Here is a 24,288-nt window from a genome sequence, read left to right on the forward strand (position 1 = left end):
CTGTCCTGAAGCAGAAGGTATTACCTTTGAAAGCTAGTCAAAAAAATGTATTAAGGTAGTCCAATATATAAGGTATCATCTTATTTTCTTTTATTCGTTCAGCTTTATTTCAGTTTATTACCTTAAAAGTGGACAGTACAACTACCATACCATTTTATCAATATGACCACTGATCAGTTTCAGGACAGGCATCAGTACAGAGGACAAGCATCTAGATGATCCAGGGAAGGAAGAGGAGACATCCTCCCCTTATGATTTCTGAGGCAGCTCCCTCCCCCAGATGCTTATGAACACCTACATTTTAAATCTGGCTTGGTATATTACATTCTAGGATATTTACCACAGAGGACTTACTGTAGGCAGACTTAAAACAGTGGTCTGCAAGTGTTTACTAACTGAACTAAGTCACCTCTCTGAATGCCTACAGCAACATTTAACTGTTTTCTTTTTTTATTTTGTTTTGCAAAATTAACCCAGTTGAATTCATTCTGCATTGGATGAAAGTAGGACTCTCACTTCCATCATATATGTCACAGAACGTGCTTCAAAAAAGCATGTTTTAGTTGGCTGCCTCTATGGAAGATCAGCCTGGGTTTCTTAATGAGAACAATGCGATGGAAATTAAGAAAAATGTCCCCAAAATACACAGTATCAGACTATGAAAGAAACTTTTTTTGTGTTATATGTAGTAAGTTCAGCATGTGGATCTTGGAGATTTATTGTCCTCTTCAACGAGGGACGAGACAGAGTTCATAAGGTCTGGGTAAGTTTCCTAAGGCACCAAATAAAGGGCTGATGTCGATGTCCTTTGGGTCTTTGGTAGTCTTGAGAGTGAAGTTCTGTAAGATATTAGTGAGCAATAAGAAGAGCTCTGTGCGGGCCAGACCCTCTCCCAAGCAGATCCGTTTTCCTGGGGGGAGGAGGGAGGAACATTCACATCATTTTAATAAGGTCAATATTTAGCGGCCAGAGTGCTGTTTTTCACTTCAAATAGCTAAGAAATCCATTTAAAGTTACACATATTTCAATGCGCCACCACTGAAAATCCATGTATACCTTATCTGTTTAAAGCTGGACCTGCCATTTACCCATCACCATTTGGATGGATGGATTATTTATACATTCACCACTGGATTCTATCTGGTGCGCCTAGAGATCCGCACCGAAATTGGCTCGGATTCTATAACCATGCATGCAATTTAACAAGCTTAGCAAGCAAATGAGCGCTGATAACAGCACTTAACAAGCTGTAATGAGCACTAATTGGCACTAATTAGAATTTAGGCACACAACTCGCTAAGAGTGTTCTTTATCGATGTGCTCCAAACTTCTAATGCACGCAGGCAAAACTTCTAACGCATGCAAGGTGTGGTTATGGGAGGGAAAATGGGTGTTCCGAAATGTAGGGGCCTAGTTATAGAATATGGACTAGTGCGCCAAAATCTACGCGCCGAGATTTACGCCATGTTTTCGTTGGTGTAAATGACTGCGCATAGATTTAGGCGCTGAAATAGCAACTAAGCGTATTCTATAATCGGTGCTTACATTTAGGTGCCGGTTATAGAATTTGCCTACTCAGTGCTGATTTCAGCGACAATTTTTTTAGGCGCCATGTATAGAATGTTCCCCCTCAGTGGCTGAATTTCAAAACTGAGATAATGAGCTTTTTTGCAGTCCTTTGCCCTTGACCAAACCATGCTCCTTTTTTGCATGTAAGACTTTAGGGGCCCAGTATTCAACCGGCAGCAGTCAGCATTTTGATTATCACTGCCAGCTTTATCCCGGATATTCAATGTTGAGTTATGTCTGGGCTCTGGCATTGAAAATCCAGGCATACGCAACCAGAGAAAGCGTAGTGAATAAGTGTGAGATCCAGCACTTAGGGGTCCTTTTACTAAGGTGCGCTGAAAAATGACCTGCGCTGGTGTAGACACAAGTATTGGACGCGCGCAGGTCCATTTTTCAGTGCACCTGCAAAAAAAGGCCTTTTTTTGGGCCGAAAATGGATGTGCAGCAAAATAAAAATTGGCACACTTCCATTTTGGACCTGACACCTTACCGCCACCCATTGACCTAGCGGTAAGGTCTCATACGTTAACCAGGCGGTAATGGTCTACGCGTGTACAATGCCAATTTCCACCCGGTTAGCGTTGCACAATGGAAAATTTCCGGCGTGCTTAGTGGACGCACGTAAAAAATGAAATTACCGCTCAGGCAACGCAGAAGCCGGGCAGCATTTCAAAATTGATGCACGTAGGCATCTACATGGCTTAGTGAAAGGGCCTCTTAACCAGCTAAGTGCTGGCTTTGCCCCGGAATGCCCATAAAATAGCTAGTTTTGGTTTGAACGCTAACCGTACATTCGGGGCCACCAAGAGACATAGCCGGGCGTGGGGCAAGACCATCCCCCATACTCTTGCCCCCCCCCCCCCCACAAACATACACACACTCTTGTTGTCCCCTACATTCAGGCTGCCACCCCGCCCCCTTACCTTCTTCGGTCTGTCGTCTCCTGCTTCTGTTTGCTGGGACCCGGAAGATTGTATTCATGTGATAACCCGGGTTATCACATTAATACAATCATCCTGGTCCTGGCACGCAGGAACAGCAGAAGAGAGACAGGCTTGGAAGCAGGAAGAAGCTTGCTAACGCCGGGCCGGGGAACGTTTACCTCCCCCTCTCAGCGGACCCATGTGCATTTTCAGTGACACCAAAGCGCCACTGAAAATGCTTAGTTAGCCCTGGACAGGCAATTTATTTATTTAGTGGTATTTATATCCCACATTATCTGAAATAAGATAACCAGTTCAATGTGGCTAATATACAATTACAGTATTACAATGAAAAGAATATTAATGAACATGTGAATTACAAGAGTAATTAGGCATGATAGGCAAATGAAAAAGTTATAGGAGCAGTCATTATACGTAAATAGGATTAGACATCTTGTAATAGCAACTTTTTAAAAAGAAACGTTTTCAGGAATTTGAGGAAGGTCACATAATTGTTGATGAGTCTTATTTCCTGTGGGATGGAGTTCCACTATTTAGAACCAAGGAGCCTTTCCTGGCCATATAAATCATTTTGAATATTGAGCCCTTGCTCTGTTATGATTAAAATGGCCAACATTATACACCTACTTTATATTTTTTTTTTAAAGAAAACACTTAGGCAGCTGGTGCTGATAGTATAAACCAGATGTTGCCGCTAGGGGTAGGAGCAAGGTGGGTTCGCTCCTGCCACTGACACCCCGCTGGACCATCAGGGAGGTCAGGTAAGCCCAGGGGAGGGGTTCCATCCTGACTGGGAAGTGGGGGGGTAGGGATGGAATGGGGCTTCTGCCCCGGGGGGGGGGGGGGGGGGGGGTGTTGGCATTGCTTTTGTTGGGGGGGGGGGGGGACCGCATGGGGAAGGGTCACACAGTGGCAGGAGGGGGACAAAACTTTTTTTATGTGAGTCCCAGCCTGATATTGAGCCGGGGCCTGCATAAGATAGGTGGGGGAATTTAGGACAGCTTTTGAGCTGCCCTAAATTCACCTGCTTAACTTATACAGGCCTCGGCTGAATATTTCCACTGCACGCATAAGCCCTGGCTCCTCCTCAGCACCTTCCCTGACCAGAACAGCAGAAAAGAAAAGCAGGCCCATGTGGTAAAATATATCAAAATTTATTCAGTACAAATACATAAAATCAGCAAACAACTTTCCTCTAACCACTCAACATGGCCATGTTTCACCCTCTCAAGGGTTGCGTCAGGAGCGTTACATGAAACCAGCAGGAATAATCTAATGTTTTCCCTGTCTGGTTAGTGCAGTGCAGCACAGAGAATAAGGCTCACAAGAATTGAGCTGTCTTTCTCAAACAGCTGCAGCCTGAACCACAGGTTGCTCACAAATGCATTGGACTGGTTTCGTGTTAAGCCCCTGATGCAGTCCTTGAGAGGGCGAAATACGGCCATGTTGGGCAGTTGGCGGAAAGTTGTATGCTGATTTTATGTATCTGCGCTGAATAAATTTTGTTGTATTTCACCACTAAGAAGTGTTACTGTTTTAAATGGAGGAGGTTTGCTGACTGGTGTGAGAGCAAGGCCCTAGATCCCCTTACTTGCCCTACACAGATCCTGATTGAATACCTTATACACTTATCAGAGTCTAGTCTCAAGACCAACTCTTTAAGGGTTCACCTTAGTGAAATTAGTGCTTATCATCAATGTGTAGAAGGTAAGCCCATATCTGGACAGCCTCTAGTTGTTCGCTTCATGAGAGGTTTGCTTTTGTCAAAGCCCCCTGTCAAACCTCCACCGGTGTCAAGGAATCTCAATGACATTCTCACCCAGCTGATGAAAGCTCCTTTTGAGCCACTGAATTCCTGCCATCTGGATTACTTGACCTGGAAGGTCATTTTCTTGGTGGCTGTTACTTCAGCTCATAGAGTCAGTGAGCTTCAGGCCTTAGTGGTGGATGCACCTTATACTAAGTTTCATCACAACAGAGTAGGCCTCCACACACACCCTAAGTTCCTTCAAAAAGTGGTGTCAGAGTTCCACCTGAACCAGTGGGATTGTCTTGCCAATATTCTTTCCCCGACCTCATGCCCATCCTGGCAAAAACAGCTTGCACACCTTGGACTACAAGAGAGCATTGGCCTATTACATAGAGCAGACAAGGCTCTACATATAGTCTGCCCAGTTTTTTGTTTCTTTTGATCCCAACAGGATGGGGGTCGCCATCGGGAAATGCACCATTTCTATTTGGCTGGCAGCTTGCATTTTCTTCACTTATGCTCTGGCTGGGCTGGCCTTGGAGGGTCATGTCACAGCTCATAATATCAGAGCCATGGCTGCATCGATAACCCATTTGAGGTCAGCCTCCATTGAAGAGATTTGCAAGGCTACAACGTGGTCTTTGGTCCACATATTCACATCGCATTGCTACCTTCAGCAGGATACCTGACGTGATAATCTGGTTGGGCAGTGTTGCAGAATCTGTTTGGGGTCTAGAATCCAACACCACTCCCCTAGGCCCGTATTATTCTGCTCCAGGCTACACGCTCACTTAGTTTGTATATAGTTTCAGGTTAATATGAGTTTCTGTCCTCGCTGTTGCAAGGCCTAATTAACCAATGTTTCCTATTTTCTGTGAGCCCGGATGCTAGGGATACCCCAATTGTGAGAATTATGGCTTGCTTGTCCTCGGAGAAAAGTGAAGATACTTACCTGTAGCAGGTATTCTTCGAGGACAGCAGGCCTTATATTCTCACAAACCCGCCCACTTCCCCTTGAAGTTGACTCCTAATTTTCTTTTTATGCTGTACTATTTAACTGCGGTGACCATGCTGTCATGGCAGGTAGGAAGGCACTCATGTATGCGCGGTGGAGTGTACCTCACGCTCCACAAAGCTCTGTTAAAGATTGTTAAAATCTATGGACCAGACAACGCGGGATCGCGTTACCCAATTGTGAGAATATAAGGCCTGCTGTCCTCAGAATACCTGCTACAGGTAAATACCTTCGCTAAATGTTGGCAGATAAAGACCTCTATGGTCTAACTAGTCTGCACAACAAGGCAGCCAGAGTTGTATCTGGCACTCTGCACTCTGTATTTAATCACTTCTTGGTGATTAAACACTGGCATCATGTATAGATATAGATACATACTTAGCCCCTATCTCTCCCTGCCAATTTTGGGGCACAGACTGTAGAAGTCTGCCCGGTACTGGTCCTACTTCCCAACTACTGGAATTGCCATCAAATCCCACTCCATCCTTGACCTTGATCTGTTTTGGGACCCAGGCCACAGAAGTTTGCCCAGCATTAGTCTTAATTCCCAACTTCTGGAGGTGCCATCAAAGCTCACTTCAGCTATGAGGTTATTTAAGTTTTGCTTTATTGGGATTCCATCCTTTTTCTATATGGTGTTCCTCTGCGTTTATTCCCATGCATTCTTGAATTCTGCCACCGTTTTTGTTTTCACAGAAGTCTAAGTGCTTTGAATATCAGCCCCATAGTCTCCAAACCTGAACATAAAACTCCAAATTGTGCCTCACCAATAACCTGTACAGGGGTATCAACACCTCTTTTTTTCTGCGGGTTATACCTCTTTCTATGCAGCCTAGCATCCTCCTGGTTTTGGCCACTGCTTTGTCACTGTGTTTCACCACCTTGAGATTCTTCTCAGATACTGTCACCCCAAAGTCCCTTTCCTGGTCTGTGCATATCAGCCTCTTGGCACACTTTATAGAATTGTTCCTTAAAAGGAGCAACCCACAACTGCCTCAGTTTGTCCTTGGTGACATGGAATGTGTGACCCTGTTCTCCTGGAGTTTGCAGATGATGAGGGACATTAGTGTGTTAGGGAAAAAGAAAAGGAAGGTTGGATGAAAGGCTTTTAGTTTTACAACATGAAAAGAAGCTCTTTTTCTGTCATGGTAAATACCTGCGGAAAAAGGCATGAATGCATCGTTTTTCTTAAAGTCTCCGTTCTCATCCAGGAAGTTTCCCGGGTTGAAGGTCTTTGGGTCTTTAAAATGTTTTGGATCCCATAATACTGAAGTCAACATGGGGTATACATCTGTATTCTGAGAGAAAGAAAGAGATTGGGGTGGAAGGGGATAGTAAAATGAAGAACTTGACAGATTCATTGGGTGGTTGATATTTTAAGATTTCATCTGTCTTTCACACTCTGTAAGTACTAAAGTGGGGTTGGATCCCTGGAAAGAAAACCAGGCTCCAGTTTGCCTTTGCACTTTGCTTCCCCCCATATCTGAAGTGGAACGTACACAATCCCCCTCATCTATAAACTTGCATGCCCAACTTGACGTTTACCCATTAATTCTATAAAAGTCACCAAACATTGTGCACTCAAAGCCAATTAGTACCAACAATTGACTTTTAACAAGCAATTATTGACATTAATTAGATTTAATTGGAATTTATGCATATAAATTTAGGTACAGGATCTGTGCCTAAATTTTCTGCATGAGTAAAAAAAGGGGATGCAGAAATAGGAGGGTCATGGACAGAACGGGACACTCCTAGCATTTACATTGTTTGTTATAAAATACGAGGGATATGTTGCTAATTTTGGCACCTACATTTGCACCACATTTCAATTGGTGCAAATGGCTGCACCTAAAGTTAGGCACAACTCCCGGGTGTGTTATTCCATAATCCGCACCTAACTTTAAGCGCAGCTTATAAAATAGTGCTTTTTCCAGCGCCAATTTTATAGGTGGCATATATAGAATCTAGCCTGTGGATGGGCATTTGCAATGTAACATCTAAGTTGGACTTTGGATGCTTTGCGCTAAACATCCCAAATCCAAATAGAAAATATGGCCATTTTCAAAGCCGCAAAACATCTTTTTTTTCCCCAAAAAATATCATTTGTAACAAGGTTTTGTGCTCTGTGTGTTTATTTTTTCAGGCCATTAAAAATAGTGAAAAATGTAGAAAATCAAGCCATTGGGATGTAGGAGGAGCCAGCATTTTAAGTAGAATGGTCCCCCAGACATCACAGGAAAGCAAAGGGGCACCCTAGGGGGCACTGCTGTGGATTTCATATCAGGGGCGTAGCCAGACTTCGACGGGAGGGGGTCCAGAGCCCGAGAGAGGGGGGCACATTTTAGCCTGCCCACCCACCGCAGCAACCCTTTCGACCCTCCCTTCCTGCCGCCAACCCTCTTCCACCGCGTACCTTTGCTGGCAGGGGACCCCAACCTCCGCCAGCTGAAGTCCTCTTCTCGGCCGCGCAGCGTTGTTGACCGTCGCCGCTGCCATAACCCTCTCAACCCCACTTCCCGCCACCAACTCTCTCCCACCGCATACCTTTGCTGGTGGGGGACCCCAACCCCCACCTGTCAAAGTCCTCTTCTCGGCCACGCGGTGTTGCCGAATGATCTGCTCAAGTTTGAATCTGTTTCTGTGTGTGCGTCTGACGTCCTGCACGTACAATGTGCAGGACGTCAGACGCACGCACAGAAACTTAATCAGATCATTCAGCAAGCAACGACGCGCGGCCAAGGACTTCGGCTGGCGGGGGTTTGGGTCCCCCGCCAGCAAAGGTACACGGCGGGAGAGGGTTGGCGGCAGGAAAGGGGGTCGAGAGGGTTGTGGCAGGGGGGTCCAGGGCCAAATCTACAGGGTCCCATGCCCCTGTGGCCCCGTGATAGCTACGCTCCTGTTTCATATAAATGCTCCCAGGTGCACATCTCACCATTGCTCCCATATCTTGTCAGTTAAGCCCTCTAAAACCCACTACCTCAACTGTACACCACTAAAATAGCCCTTATGGGTGAAGGGGACAACTACATGTGGGTACAGTGGGTTTCTGATGATTCTTGGAGGGCTCACAGTTTCCACCACAAGTATAATAAGTAGGGGGAGGTATGGGCCTGGGTCCATCTGTCAACAGGACACTGCACCCAGCACTACACTACTCCAGGGACTTTCATGCTGCTCTAATGGACCTGGCTATAACATCTGAGGCTGTCATAGAGGCTGGTAAGTATTATTCGTATTCACATTTTTCAGGGGTGGGAGGGGGTCAGTGACCACCAGGGAAGTAAGGGAGGGTCATCCCTGATTCCCTCCAGTGGTCATCTGGTCATTTAGGGCAACTTTTTGTGCCTTATTTGTTATAAAAACAGGTCTAGACCAAAACACTGAAGTTTTCACCCTAGACATTTTCATTTTGTGCCATTATTTATTTATTTATTTTAGATTTAGCTGTAAAACACCCAAGTGTTAGGCATGCACTAAGCTCGCCCTAATCCTGCCTTCCAAACACCCCTGACATGCCCCCTTGTGATATGGATGCATTGCAAATGAAATGCATAGATAAACATCTGCAGAATAGATTTCAAAATAGCGATTTGGACGTTTTGAGAAGAAATCTGTCCCAATGGTGCTCTTTGGACATTTTTCTCTTTCGAAAATGAGCACCTTACTCCCGGATTCTATTTATTGCGCCTTAATTTCCGTGGAGAAATCAAAGTATATTCTTTAAGCCTAGGCGTAGTTTTATTTTTCCTCATGAAAATTTCAGGCACCACATATAGAATCTAGTCCTTAGTGTGCAAAGATGCGCCTGCAATTATGCACATAACGTAATATAATAATTAGCTGCCAATTGGCATTAACTGCGTACGACTGGTAGCGCTATATAAGTGATTTATAGTAGTAGTTATAGTAACTACCAATTATTGGCAATAATTGGTGGTTATTGGTGCTATTTGGCACTAATTAGCAGTTATGCTAGTACCTGCACTTAGTCAGGATTCTGCAAATTGCATGAGCAAAATCCATCACATGCAACTGCAAGGAGGAGAGGAATTGGAAGGGATATGGATGAGTCACGGACGTGCCTAGCACTTATGAGTGCAGGTAATAGAATATTAAAATCTAATGTGACGCCTCTTCACTCACGTATAATCACTGCATACTCAGTGTCAATCATGTTATATCGTTTGTTTAACAGAAGGCCTGGATTGGCCACTGCTGGAAACAGGATGCTGGGCTTGATGGACCTTTGGTCTGTCCCAGTATGGCAATACTTATGTATTTATGTAAGACTTAAAATCTTCAAAAAAATATTTCAAATGCCACTTAAATGTATTGTAAAGCAATGCTTGAAATTGTTTAAGTAAAAGGAAACACTTATCATTTGAAGGGTCCTAACACGGACTATGTTTCGACAAATACTTCATCAGGGAACCCGGGGCGGACTGACCATTCAGGCAACTGGGCAGGGCCCAGAGGCTCTGCCTGGATGCCTGCCGCACACTACAGCCCTCTCTGGTCCTACCTTTAAAGGTGTGCTGCTAGTGATCTAGTGGCCTCTGTGGTGGGGGGGAACATGTTCTTTCCTGCCCGTTGTACTGCCGCTATTCCCCCTGACTGGCACTGCCATACTTTAAAAATAGAGGTCGATACTCCCTGCGGAAGTCTCGCAAGACTGCGAGACTACCGCGGGGCATCTCAGCCGCCATTTTGAAAAGATGGTGGCGCCAGCAGGCGGGGGAATAGTGGCTTCACAGCAGGCAGGAAAGAACATGCAACCCCCCCCCCCCCCCCCACAGAGACCACTAGACCACCAGAGCCCTTCAGGTAGGACTGGGGCAGTGGGGTGTTGGCTGCAGCGGTAGGGAGGGCAGCAGCATGGTTGTAGGGGAGGGGTGTTGGGCAGTGGCCGGGTGGGGGGCACAGGCCACCCTCAATCCACCCCTGAGAGAACCCAAAATTCAGTCTGAAAAAGTTTTGCCTCCAGCATGGTTGAACTACTTTAAATTGTCAGTCCTTCACTCACAGATATGTAGGCATCTTTCATTAAGATGCACTGTTCACTGTGTATAATCTAGGTGCCTATTATACAATACACTTACTCAGCACTGATTTCAGTGCCGATTTTTTAGCACCATATATAGAATCTCCTCCAGAGAGGGTGTATTCTATAACAACGTGCATAGATTTTAGTAACGCCCATGCCCTGCCCATGGCCATGTCCCCACTTGTTAACATCCAATTGATAGCACTGATTAGCTTGCTAACCAATTAGAAAAATACACTTCAGGAAATACCCAATACACTTTACAGGCTGAAAACACGCTGTTCTGTCACAGTTATGCACATTCTTAAAGAATAAGCTTTGATTTCTCCATGGAAATTAAGGCACGATATACAGAATCTGTGAGTAAGAGGTTCATTTTCGAAAGAAAAAAATGTCCAAAAAGTGTCATAAAGCATCATTTGGACAGATTTCTTCTCAAAATGTCCAAATCGGTATTTTGAAACCTAGTTTGCAGATGTTTATGTATGCATTTCATAGACAGCGCCAAACCCCTACGAGAAAAATTGCATTGGCTCCCAATCAAAGAACGTATTGCATTCAAAATCTGCACCCTGGTACACAAAATTATCTACGGCGAAGCGCCGGGATACATGACTGACCTCATAGACCTATCAATCCAGAAAAACTCTACAAGATCATCACAAACTTACCTAAATCTCCACTACCCAAATTGCAAAGGTCTAAAATATAAAACAACCTATGCATCCAGCTTCTCCTATTTAAGCACGCAACTATGGAACGCATTACCAAGCGCCGTGAAAACAACTTATGACCACTTTAACTTCCGGGAAGCACTAACAACTAACCTGTTCTTAAAGGCATACCCTAATGATCCAACCTAAATGCCTGAACCCTGCAACACAACGAAGTCAAAACCATACTGGAAATAACTAAACCCTTCCTCTTCTTTACGATCCCCAAATGTTTTTGTCACACACAGTGGCGTAGCAAGGGCGGGGCGGTGGGGGCGGTCCGCCCCGGGTGTCAGCGGGTGGGGGGGGTGCCCCGCTCCCGCTGCTCCCACCCTGTCCTGCCTTTAAAAAAAATTTTTTGAAGCGCCGGAGCGGCAGGCAACGCGTCTGCCCTGCTAGTAAAAAGCTCCTCGACGTCGTCGTCGGGCCTTCCCACATTGTGTCCCACCCTCCTCTGAGGTAACTTCCTATTACCGCGAGGGCGGGCGGGACTCAATGTGGGAAGGCCTGACGATGACGTTGAGGAGCTGTTTACTAGCAGGGCAGACGCGCTGCCTGCCGCTCCGGCGCTTCAAAAACATTTTTTTTAAGGCAGGACAGGGTGGGAGCAGGAGAACGGAGCTGGTAGGTGTGTCGGGTCGGGTGGGGTGGAAGGGGGGACTCAGAAGGGTGCTCAAAGGGGAGAAGGGGATTAGGGAGGGTGGGGGAGCCCAGATGGGTGCCCAGAGGGAGAAGGGGATTGGGGAGGGTGGGGGAGCCCAGATGGGTGCCCGAAGGGGATTGGGGAGGGTGGGGGAGCCCAGATGGGTGCCCAGAGGGGAGAAGGGGATTGGAGAGGGTGGGGGAGCCCAGATGGGTGCTCAGAGGGGAGAAGGGGATTGGGGAGGGTGGGGGAGCCCAGAGGGGTGCCCAGAGGGGAGATGGGGATTGGGGAGGGTGGGGGAGCCCAGAGGGGTGCACAGAGGGGAGAAGGGGATTGGGGAGGGTGAGGCAGACCCTGGATGGAAGGGGGAGCGTGAGGGAGGGCAGACCCTAGATGGATGGGAGAGGGAGGGCAGACAGATTGAAGGGGCAGAGAGAAAGGGCAGATGGTGGGTGGAAGGGGGAGGGAGAAAGAGGGTAGACTGGGGCAAATGGTGGATGGAAGGGGCAGAGATAGAGGGCAGATGTGGATGGAAAGTAGGGAGAGAGAGAGCAGACTGGGGCAGATGGTGGATGGAAGGGGCAGAAATAGAGGGCAGATGTGGATGGAAGGGAGAGAGAGAGGGCAGACAGTGGATGGAAGGGGCAGAGAGAGAGGGCAGACAGTGGGTGGAAGGGACATTAGAGAGGGCAGACACTGGATGGCAGAGAGAGAGTGAAGACAGATGCTGGATGGAAGGAAGACAGTGAAAAGAAGATGAGGAAAGCAGAAACCAGAGACGACAAACTGTAAATATATTTTTATTATTTTTCTTTAGGATATAGTATTGTAGCTGTGTTAATGTTTATAAATAGAACATGTAAATAAGGTAATCTTTGTATTGGATTAATTTTAATACATTTTGACTTAACTTTCAGAGAACAAAACCCCCTTCCTCAGGTTAGGATAGGATACTGTAACAGCACTATACTGAATTGACCTGAGGAAGGAGATTTTGGCCTCTGGAAGCTAAATGTATTAGTCCAATAAAATGGTGGTATTTTTTTTTCTGTATTTGTTTTATTTCTATTTGTTAATTTGTAAAGTGGTGATTGATATTTGTTAGTTTTTTCAAATTTACATCTGCTGTCTTTATATTTTGCACAGTACTAGGGGACATTTTCTGTTTCTGTGGTGTTGCATTGTATGCAGAGTTTGGCATCGGGGGTTCAGTGTAATTTTTGTCTAAATAGAAAGTTTATGATTACTTATTCTATAGTGGATTAGGGTGTATCTGTGTTTGTGAAAAAGACATGGCTTTCAGTTGGCATTGACTGTGCAGGATCGACGATCTGTACTATTCTGTCTGGTTTCGTTTTACAATAGGTGAATTGATGTTCTAGTGCTCACTGTAGTGTTTAAGATGCTTTCCTTTTCCTTGTGTGACTTGTAGAAATGACTGCTTATGGTATGGTAGAATTGCTCTATAGGCCCTGAGTGTTTTGTATTCTTTTTATGCCTAGTACTGGATTTGGGGGGGGGGGGGGGGGGGGGTGGGGGTTAAAAAATGACCGGCCCCGGGTGTCAACTACCCTAGCTACGCCACTGGTCACACATGAACTTTACCCTACTACAACTTCACTCTGTATTTTGTTCATCCCAGAATTGGCGATCGCCTAATGGTACTATGTAAGCCACATTGAGCCTGTAAAAAGGTGGGAAAATGTGGGATGCAAATGTAATAAATAAATATGCAATATGTCCATATCACAAGGGGGCATGTCAGGGGTATTTTTTTTTTTGTTACATTTGTACCCTGTGCTTTCCCACTCATGGCAGGCTCAATGTGGCTTACATGGGGCAATGGAGGGTTAAGTGACTTGCCCAGAGTCACAATGAGCTGCCTGTGCCTGAGGTGGGAATTGAACTCAGTTCCTCAGGACCAAGGTCCACCACCCTAACCACTAGGCCACTCCTCCTCCTGAAGGCAGGCTTAGGGCTTGCCTATCACTTGTATGTTTTACAGCAATAATGGAACAAAATGAAAATATTTTCTGGGTTTTGGGGTTTACATTGCAGTTTCCACAGTCTTTGAGTAATAATTCCCCCTTTTTTTGATTTTGGGTTACAGTTAGGTGCAAGCATGTAAGCTAGCCTGTAAGCTAGTGTTAGCGCTCATGCCTAACTTTATGCTTGCAACTGTGGACATATGTTAATATTCTATAATGGCAATTGCACCTGGAATTACCACTATAGAATTCACACTTAGCAAGTGTCATCCCAGCACCTAACTTTAGGCAAACTATAGAGAATCACCCCTACTTTGTTATGGCCAGGTATTATCTCCACAGGAGAAAAGCTCAATGGGCCTGAAGAACTGGAATGAAGAAGCAGAATTTATTAAAAGATCCGACATGGGCCGTGTTTTGACAAATTGCCTCTGTCAGGGGTCAGCCAGTAGTATACTCCAAAACTAAGGAAATCACTCAGGCAAATAAAAGAGCAACAAGCCACTGGTTTTTATATTTTACTAGTGGAACCCAGCCCGTTTCCTCAACATTGAAACTGGCCCTAGAAAGGCTCTCTTGTAAGCAATTTTTTGTCTCTCCCCTGCCCTCCCCTGCCCTCCCCTCTCCTCCATGTCCAGCGATTCTTCCCTTCCCTCCCCTCCCCTCCCATCCCCTCCCCTCCATGTCCAGCGATTCTCCTCTTCCCTGCCCTCCCATCCATGTCCTGCAAGTCTCTTCTCTCCTGTCCTCTCCTCCTATCCCATCCATGTCCATCGATTCTGCTCTGCTCTGCCCTTCCCTGCCCTCCCCTCGATGTGCCACGATTCTCTCTTCCTTTGTCCCTCATCATTTTCTGGCTGGCTTCCCTTCTGTTGGTAACAGCCTGATGTCACCTCGCCTCCAGCGTTCCCTTCCCTCTCACTGTTCCGCCCTCTGACGTCATTATGTTTTGACGCAGGGGCGGGGCAGTGAGGGGAAATGGAATGCTGGAGGCTAGCTGACGACATGAGATGTTACGAACCCAGGCAGCCAGACAGCGATGGAATGTTGGAGGTGCAAATTATTATCTAGGATATTTGCTAAACCCTGATACAGGCAATTTGCCGAAACACGGCAAATAGATTCTGCTCTTTCATACCAGTTCTTGAGGCCCATCATGTTTCTTTTCCTGTAGAGGTTCATTCACTGCGCTTTTGATTCCCTCTCCTCTGTTGACAGGTATTATCTCTACCACAGTGGATATTTGGCTTGTGAATCTCACATATGCAATCACTGAGCCACAAATAACACTGGCTGATATTGTTAGATAATCCTAGTCATTGAGTCCAGATGTGTGAAGAAATCAGTCCCTTTCTTAAAACACCAGAAACGATACCTTGGGGATGGTGTATCCTCTGAACTGAGTATCTTGTGCCACTGTGTGTGGAACTCCCAATGGCAAAAGATCACTGAACCGCTGAATCTCATGGACCACAGCATCGGTGTATGGCATCTTCTTCCGGTCCTCCATGGATGGGTCACGGTTTTGGCCAATCACAAGATCAATCTCCTTCTGTATTTTTTCTATTAAGATATCCATAGAGTTGCATAATCATGAAAGAATAGCAGCATAAATTTGCAAGCTGTCATACAGGGAGCATAGGAGTGTTGCTACCTACCTCAGCCATCTCAGCCATAACATTTGTCAGTGCGTCTCTTGTGTCTATCATTTTTAGATTAGAATATTAAAATATTATGTTAATCTGAAAAGAAAGCAAACATAGTCTAATTGTTGTATATTATCACCTGTGATTTGGGGGTGCTTTAATAAAATCAGAAAGCCATATCTCAGGGTTGTGCTGGTAGTCTCTGTTCCTCCAAAGAATAGGCTGAGTGTGGTGAAAATCAAGTTTAACATGTGAAACTCTGAAACAGGATTTTGTTTTTCCTTGGGAGAAAAATGAAAAAAGAAGGGGTTAAAATAATAAAATGCAGGTTATCAAAATAAAATCAAACAAACAACCAAACAAAAACAAATTGATGACAGGTACAGGTATCAAGATACATATCATGCATCTGTTTTCCATCCCTGCTGCATCACCACTAGGCCTCTACCCTTGATCCTTCACTTCTGAGGATCCTCTCTGCTATCCCAGACTTTCTTGAAATCCGGTGCTGTTGTTGCCTCCAACTCAGGATGGCCAGGCATCTTGCTTCATATAAGCAATTTCTTAACAGACAGGCTGGATATTCATCCTCTTTTTTCAATCTAGCCACCGATGGGAAAAATATACGGTATACAAAAGTATATCTAGGATTTTAAAAGGAGGGGCTCCAGAAGGGGGTTTTACATCATCATTCTCCTACTTTCCCCCTCTCCACGCCATTCTCAACTTCCATTTTGTTCTCTCCCCCTTGTTGCCCTTTTGTTTTCTCTTTCCAAGTCCATCTCCTTATTCCCCACAGATTCTTCTCCACCTACCCCTGCCATTTAGCTCTATCTTCCCCAGAGGCAGAGCAAGAATAAAGCATAGGCAAATGAGGCATATGCCTAGGGCTCAAATGTTTAGGGGAGCCCTGTCAGATGTGCTTAGGATTCAGCAGGCTAGAATTGCCAGGTGTCTGGACTATAGATTCATTTTTGCATTAACATCCAGAAGCCAGAGGGATGGCTAACGTATCTGAAAAAAAATGTCCAACAGCTCTATCTGCAATTCTGTAATCCTCCCTCTGCTTGAGTAAACCTGCCCTGCCAGCTTCTTGTTTCACCAACAGAAGGGTCGCTCCATGGTGCAAACGCATCTCGAATACTCTGCAATTCTGGTCACTGCATCTCAAAAGAGATATAGCAGAATTAGAAAAGGTACAGAAAAGGGCGATGAAAATGATAAACGGGATGGGATGACTTCCCTATGAGGAAAGACTGAAGTGGCTAGGGCTCTTCAACTTAGAGATGAGATGGCTGAAGAGAGATATGATAGAGGTCTATAAAAACCTGAGAGGAGTGGAACAGGTAGATGTGAATCATTTGTTTACCTTTTCAAAAAATACTAGGACTAGGGGGCACGTAAATTTAAAACAAATCGGAGAAAATAATTCTTCACTTATTGTGTAATTAAACTCTGGAATTTGTTGCCAGAGAATGTGGTAAAAGCTGTTAGCTTAGCAGGGTTTCGATAATTTCCTAAAAGAAAAGCCCATAAGCCATTATTAAGATGGACTTGGGAAATCCACTGCTTATTTCTAGGATAAGCAACATAAAATCTGTTCTACTGTTCTGGGATCTTGCCAAGTACTTGTGACCTGGATTGGTCACTGTTGGAAACAGAATACTGGGCTTGATCAACTTCGGTCTGTTCCAGTACGGCAATGCTTATGTTCTTATGTCTAATGAGAAGTCAATGGGAAGGCAGTGGGGGCAGGAGCACTGGAAGGCTGCTCTGGACACAGGAAGAGAGGGAGTGTGTCAGAGGGAAACTCCTGCATTCTGCATAAGGTGAGGTAACTTAGCTGATCTTGAAAAGAGATGCAAAAAGAAGGAAAACCTCCCACAATGTCCACTGGATACCAGAAAAGTGAGAAGATGTACCAAAGAAGAACAAGTTATACAAGATCTTGAACACAAAAGGAGCCTTTATTGAACTAGATCCAAAACACAGCTGGATGGCAAATGGATCTCATTACCTCTCGCCTTGACTACTTCAACTTACTCCTCACCGGCCTCCCACTTAGCCACCTATCCCCTCTTCAATCTGTTCAGAACTCTGCTGCACGTCTTATATTCCGCCAGAACCGATATTCTCATATCACTCCTCTCCTCAGGTCACTTCACTGGCTTCCAATCAGATACCACATTCAGTTTAAGCTTCTCCTTCTTACCTACAAATGCACTCAGTCTGCTGCCCCTCACTACCTCTCTACCCTCATCTCCCCTTACGCTCCCGCCCGAAACCTCCGTTCACAGGACAAATCCCTCCTCTCATTACCCTTCTCCACCAGCGCCAACTCCAGGCTCCGCTCATTCTGCCTCACCTCACCCTATGCTTGGAACAACCTTCCCGAGTCCTTACGCCAAGCCCCCTCCCTGCCCATCTTCAAGTCTTTGCTTAAAGCCCACCTCTTCAATGCTGCGTTCGGCACCTAACTCTTACCTTTCAAGAATTCCAGACTGCTCCAATTTGTCTGCCCCTATCAGTCTGCCCCTATCGGTCTGACTGTTCACATGTCCTTTAGATTGTAAGCTCTTTGAGCAGGGATTGTCCTTCTATGTTAAATTGTACAGCACTGCATAACCCTAGTAACGCTTTAGAAATGTTAAGTAGTAGTAGTAGGATCGGACTCAACACAGCTGTGTTTTGGCAATAATGCCTGTGTCAGGAGTCAAATGATTCAACAGTGATACCTTTTGCACTTGTAGGTGACTACGTATAAATAATTAATGACAAGGCAAATTGAACCCAGCAATATGTCAGCGTGACAGCAATTCAAAGTTGTGTCGTCTATCCAACTGTGTTTTGGATCTTGTTCAATAAAGGCTCTAGTTGTACACAAAGTCTTGTGTGCCTTGTTCTTTGGTACATCTCACTTTTCTGGTACCCTGATCTTTGAAGAGAGCCAGTTGGAACACCAAGGGGGGGGGGGGGGGTAATTCTGTAACTGTGCACTTATATATAAACACTCAGAGAGCACCTGAGGGGCGCATATTCTAAAAAAGGAAAGGAGGTGCCTACATTTCTTTATAGAAACCTAGCATAACTAGTATATACACATGTATGTTATTAGGCGCATTAGTACATAAGTACATAAGTATTGCCATATTGGGAAAGACCATCACAAATACCTGGCAAGATCCCAAAAAAGTACAAAACATTCTATACTGCTTATTCCAGAAATAGTGGATTTTTCCCAAGTCCATTTAATAATGGTCTATGGACTTTTTCTTTAGGAAGCCATCATACCTTTTTTTAAACTCCGCTAACCTAGCTGCCTTTACCACATTCTCTGGCAACGAATTCCAGAGTTTAATTACACGTTGAGTGAAGAAAAATGTTCTCCAATTCGCTTTAAATTTACTACATTGTAGCTTCATCGCATGCCCCCTAGTCCTAGTATTTTTGGAAAGCGTAAACAGACACTTCACATCTACCCGTTCAACTCCACTCATTATTTTATAGACCTCTATCATATCTCCCCTCAGCCGCCTTTTCTCCAAGCTGAAGAGTCCTAGCCGCTTTAGCCTTTCCTCATAGGGAAGTCGTCCCATCCCATTTATCGTTTCCGTCACCCTTCTCTGTACCTTTTCTAATTCCACTATATCTTTTTTGAGATGCGGCGACCAGAATTGAACACAATATTCGAGGTGCGGTCGCACCATGGAGCGATACAAAGGCATTATAACATCCTCATTTTTGTTTTCCATTCCTTTCCTAATAATATCTAACATTCTATTTGCTTTCTTAGCCAGATCTGCACACTGAGCAGAAGGTTTCAACGTATCATCAACGACGGCACCTAGACCCCTTTCTTGGTCTGTGACTCCTAATGTGGAACCTTGCATGGCATAGCTATAATTCGGGTTCCTCTTTCCCACATGCATCACTTTGCATTTGCTCACATTAAACGTCATCTGCCATTTAGATGCCCAGTCTCTTAAGGTCCTCTTGTAATTTTCCACAATCCTCCCGCGATTTAACGACTTTGAATAACTTTGTGTCATCAGCAAATTTAATTACCTCACTAATTACTCTCATCTCTAGGTCATTTATAAATATGTTAAAAAGCAGCGGTCCCAGCACAGACCCCTGGGGAACCCCACTAACTACCTTTCTCCATTGAGAATACTGACCATTTAACCCTACTCTCTGTTTTCTATCTTTTAACCAGTTTTTAATCCACAGTAGAACACTACCTCCTATCCCATGACTCTCCAATTTCCTCTGGAGTCTTTCATGAGGTACATTGTCAAACGCCTTCTGAAAATCCAGATACACAATATCAATCAGCTCACCTTTATCCGCATGCTTGTTCACCCATGATCTAGAGATATGCACGCAACTTGAAGCATTTTCAAAGTTGTGTGTGTAAATATACACTCAACATAGACTATGCCCACGTAAACCCCACTTGCAAATTATACACTATCGGGAATATGGTTACACATGCTTTTGGTGTATACGCATATATGTACACACTTTTATACATGTAAATAGCATATAAATGTTAATACCTACTCTATAGAACTAAACTTCAACTGCCTGATATTCAAAGTGATTTCACTGGGTAGGAGTGGGTCCTGCCCAGTTAAACCATTTCTGACTGCCTAAGTGTCTGGTTAAGTGTTGATATTCATCAGCACTTAACCAGACAGTGCCACTAAATATTATCACACACTGCCCCTGCAGTATTTGATTAGTGCCAGGCCGGTTCATAGACAGAGCTTGGGAGGAGCCAGGACCTAACCAGTTAGTGGCTATATTCAGCTTGTTTAGTTAGATAAGCAACTAAAGTTAGGACAGCAAAAATGCTGTCCTAACTTTAGCCACAAAGTTAACCAAGTACTGGTCAGAATATTGGCTGGGGCCTGGTTAACTTCTGGCTTGTGACATCTGCCTTCCTGGGTTTCTCTCCCTCTCCTGCAGTGCAGATCCCCCTCTCTCCCATCTCCAAGGTCCAAAAGGCAGGCTGATCCCCCCTCCCACCCCCATAGGCGCACTCCTAGGCCTACTTCAAAGTAGTCCAGTGGAGTCCTATGGGAGGCAGCGATTCAAAACAAATGTATCGGTTCCCAGGAGCCTCTTGGATTTTCTTAAACAATCTAAAGAAAATTATCCACATAATTTATCAGTTACCCAAGTACACTCCCTGGACTGAAAATTCTTCTGCGTTCAGTAGCCAAAAATGGGGACACTGTTTTCCAATGTGTGTGCTTTTTTTGCCTGGAGGGCAGGGTTGGGATCAGGTGGAGGATAAGTGCAAGGTCCTAGGGAATAAGAGTATCTGCGGCTCCTGCTAGCCCCAATTTTCAAACAGAAACTATGTGGCGAGTTTCTTTTTGAAAAGTATCTCACAGATGCCCCCCCCCCCCCCAAATTTGAAAATTGTACTTATTAAGCCCCAAACATCTTTCTGACCATAGGTTAGCAAGAAAGTTTTAAACCCTACTAGCAACTGAGGGTAATAAATACCTGCTGCATTTTGATGAGGAAACAGTCTATGAAATCACGAAGATTGTCCGGATCCAGTGTCTCTTGGTTCTGCTTCACTTTTTCTTTAATAAAGTCTGCCAGGTTCTGAAGACACTGAAATATCTTGTTGTGGGGTCCAGGCAAGTAATCCATGATGTTTGTATATGAAGTGTACATCTGCCGAAAGCAAAAGCACAACTCTGCTTCAGACCTTCTAAGACATGAGAGTATTTCATTTCTGTGACTGCTCAGCCATTTTTAAGTTAGATGGACTGGCTTCTGTAATTGCATGTACTGGCTTTGGAATGGTTATATATATATATATATATATATATATATATATATATATATATATATCCGGATTCCATATATGGTGCCCAGAATTGCGCATGCAAATTAAATGAGTAACGACCCAATTAACATCAATTATTGCCGTTAATTGGCATTCATAAAAATCTGCACGTGCACATGGCTGCACGCTATTCTATAAGGCATGGTGCCTAAATCTATTAGTGTGTAACTCAAAAGGGGGTATGGCCATAGTGTGTCAAGGGCGTTCCGAAAAGTTATAGCATATGGCTTCAGCTCACCTAACTTGGACACCAGCATTTATACCAGGTTTCAGCAAGCGTAAATGCTGGAAACCTAAAGTTTGGCGTGGGAATCAGTACTTAAGGCGATTCTATAAAAGGCTCATAGCCTTTATAGAATTGTGACGTGATACAGATGTTCAAATATTTGAAAGGTATTAATCTGCAAGCAAACCTTTTCCGGAGATGGGAAGGTGGTAGAACTAGAGGACATGAATTGAGTTTGAAGGGGGGGGGGGGGGGGCAGACTCAGGAGTAATGTCAGGAAGTATTTTTTTCACGGAAAGGGTGGTAGATACGTGGAATGTATGAAAATGGTAATGGAATTCAAACATGCATGGGATAAACACAAAGGAACCTCAGAAAGCTCACATCAGAACCTTAATTTCACAATTAAATGGACTCAACACAAAATCATGTTTCGGCCACAGGGGTCTGCTTCAGGAGTCCCTGTATGCTATGATATTGTGGCTAAGCAGCACGGTGTCGAGTATATAAGGCCTATAGAATGTAAACTAAATGCAGGAGCGCTGTAGAATAATATTGCAGCGATACTGTTCCACAGCTCTCCTGTGTTTAGTCTATGTTCTATAGGCCTTTCACCTTCTGATGTGAACTTTCTGAATCCATTGGATGTTTTTGCTCTGCATCATCCCTCGTGTCACCCCCACTGTGTTTGGTTTACATATAAAGTATCACATACCATGTAAAATGAGTTTATCTTGTTGGGCAGACTGGATGAACCATTCAGGTCTTTATCTGCCATCATTTACTATGCTACTATCCACCTCATTTTTGAAAGAGAAAGACGCCCATATTTCGACCCAAATTGGGAGATGGGCGTCTTTCTCCTGTGGGCGCCCAAATCGGTATAATCAAAAGCTGATTTTGGGAGTCTTCAACTGCAATCTGTCGCGGAAACGGGCAAAGTTGACGGGGGCGTGTTGGAAGCGTGGTGAAGATGGGACTGGGGGTGTGTTTATCGGCCGAGGAGAGATGGGCGCCCTCGGCCGATAATAGAAAAAAGAAAGGTGTTCTTAACGCAAATTTAGGTCACTAGTTTTGGACCTTTTTTTTTCACGAACAAGTCCCAAAAAAGTGCCCTAAATGACCAGATGACCACTGGAGGGAATCGGGGATGACCTCCCCTGACGCCTCCAGTAGTCACTAACCCCCTCTTACCCCAAAAAAAGAACTTTAAAAACTTTTTTTCCAGCCTGTATGCCAGCCTTAAATGTCATACCCAGCTCCATGACAGCAGTATGCAGGTCCCTGGAGCAGTTGTTATTGGGTGCAGTGGACTTCAGCCAGGTGGACCCAGGCCCATACCCCCCCCCCCCCCACCTGTTACACTTGTGCTGCTAACTCAGAGCACTCCAAACCGCCCCCAAAACCCACTATACCCACGTCTAGGTGCCCTCCTTCAGCCATAAGTGCTATGGTAATGGTGTACAGTTGTGGGCAGTGGGTTTTGTGGGGGGATTTGGGGGGCTCAGAGATGGGCGTTCGCGTTCGATTATGCCCCTCCACGTCATTTCATTTACTATCCAGCTTATTTTCAAAAGAGAAAGACGCCCATATTTCAACCCAAATCGGGAGATGGACGTCTTTCTCCCGTGGGTGCCCAAATCGGTATAATCGAAAGCCGATTTTGGGCGTCTTCAACTGCAATCTGTCAAGGAAATGGGCAAAGTTGACGGGGGCATGTCGGAGGTGTGGTGAAGGCGGGACTGGGGCGTGTTTATCGGCCGAGGAGAGATGGGCGCCCTTGGCGATCAATGGAAAAAAGAAAGGCGTTTGGTTGTCATATGCTCAGATTTGTTTAAATCATATGCAAATTAGTCCATTTTTGGGAGGTTCTCATTTGCATATTTATAGGTAAAAATTGATGGAAATGTTTACAGCCTTAATGTTAGGGCATGGCTTTGATCAAAACTGTGAAGTTTGATCCAAAATCGAAAGGTTTATCTAGTATTTTTGATTAAAAATTCCCATTATGTTAATCTGCATGTTAATCTGTATGTTAATCTGCATTCAAATAGAGCTCTCTGATTAGATGATCAGCTCCTGTTAGAAAATCTGCCCGGGAACAGAGTGAGAGCAACTGACGGTTTGGCCAAGAGAGACATACAGCTGTGAGCTCCGTGTGTGTAAGGGGGGGGGGGGGCGCCAACTGATAGTCTGCAGGGGGGCACCAGAGACCCTAGGCATGGCCCTGATACCCAGCTCCATCACAGCAGAATGCAGGTCCCTGGAGCAGTTTTTACTGGGTGCTGCGCACTTCAGGCAGGCAGACCCAGGCCCATACCCCCCCTACCTGTTACACTTGTGGTGGTAAATGTAGGTGCCCCCCTTAACCCATAAGTGCTATGGTAATGGCGTAGAGTTGTGGGGAGTGGGTTTTGGGGGAGATTTGGGGGGGCTTAGCACCCAAGGTAAGGGAGCTATGGATCTGGGAGGTGATTTAATGTTTTTTTAAATTTTTTTAAAGTGCCCCCTAGGGTGCCCGGTTGATGTCCTGGCATGTGAGGGGGATCAGTTCACTATGAATGCTGGCCCCTCCCATGACCAAATGCCTTGGATTTGTTTGTGTTTGCAATGGCCGCCTTCGGTTTCCATTATCACTGAAAACCACGGGCGCCCATCTCAAATCCGCCCAAATCCTAGGCTTTTGGCTGGTTTAAACCGTATTTTCGAAAGAAAAGATGGCCGCCCATCTTTTTCGAAAATACGTTTCGGACCGCCCCTTCTCGTAGACGTTTCTAGAGATAGACGCCCATGAAGATGGGCATTCACATTCGATTATGCCCCTCCACGTGTCTAGTGCCAATTTTGGGGGACTATAAATTTTGGGCACCATTTACTG

At 45.0% G+C, this 24,288-nt stretch overlaps 1 protein-coding gene across 1 annotated transcript in view; it reads right to left on the reverse strand.

Annotated features, from left to right (window-relative positions):
• Positions 1-728: 728 nt before the first annotated feature.
• The window catches only part of LOC115481007 (cytochrome P450 2G1-like), a 140,426-nt gene continuing 116,866 nt past the window's right edge, over positions 729-24,288 (reverse strand). Inside the window, exons 9-13 of the mRNA XM_030219992.1 lie at positions 20,833-21,009; positions 15,455-15,596; positions 15,045-15,232; positions 6,435-6,576; positions 729-910 (exon numbers count right to left, since the gene is read on the reverse strand). Coding sequence (XP_030075852.1) covers positions 729-910; positions 6,435-6,576; positions 15,045-15,232; positions 15,455-15,596; positions 20,833-21,009 — 831 coding nt within the window. The remainder of the gene's footprint in view (positions 911-6,434; positions 6,577-15,044; positions 15,233-15,454; positions 15,597-20,832; positions 21,010-24,288) is intronic.

Source organism: Microcaecilia unicolor, chromosome 11 (assembly GCF_901765095.1).
Source record: "Microcaecilia unicolor chromosome 11, aMicUni1.1, whole genome shotgun sequence".
Taxonomy (NCBI): domain Eukaryota; kingdom Metazoa; phylum Chordata; class Amphibia; order Gymnophiona; family Siphonopidae; genus Microcaecilia; species Microcaecilia unicolor.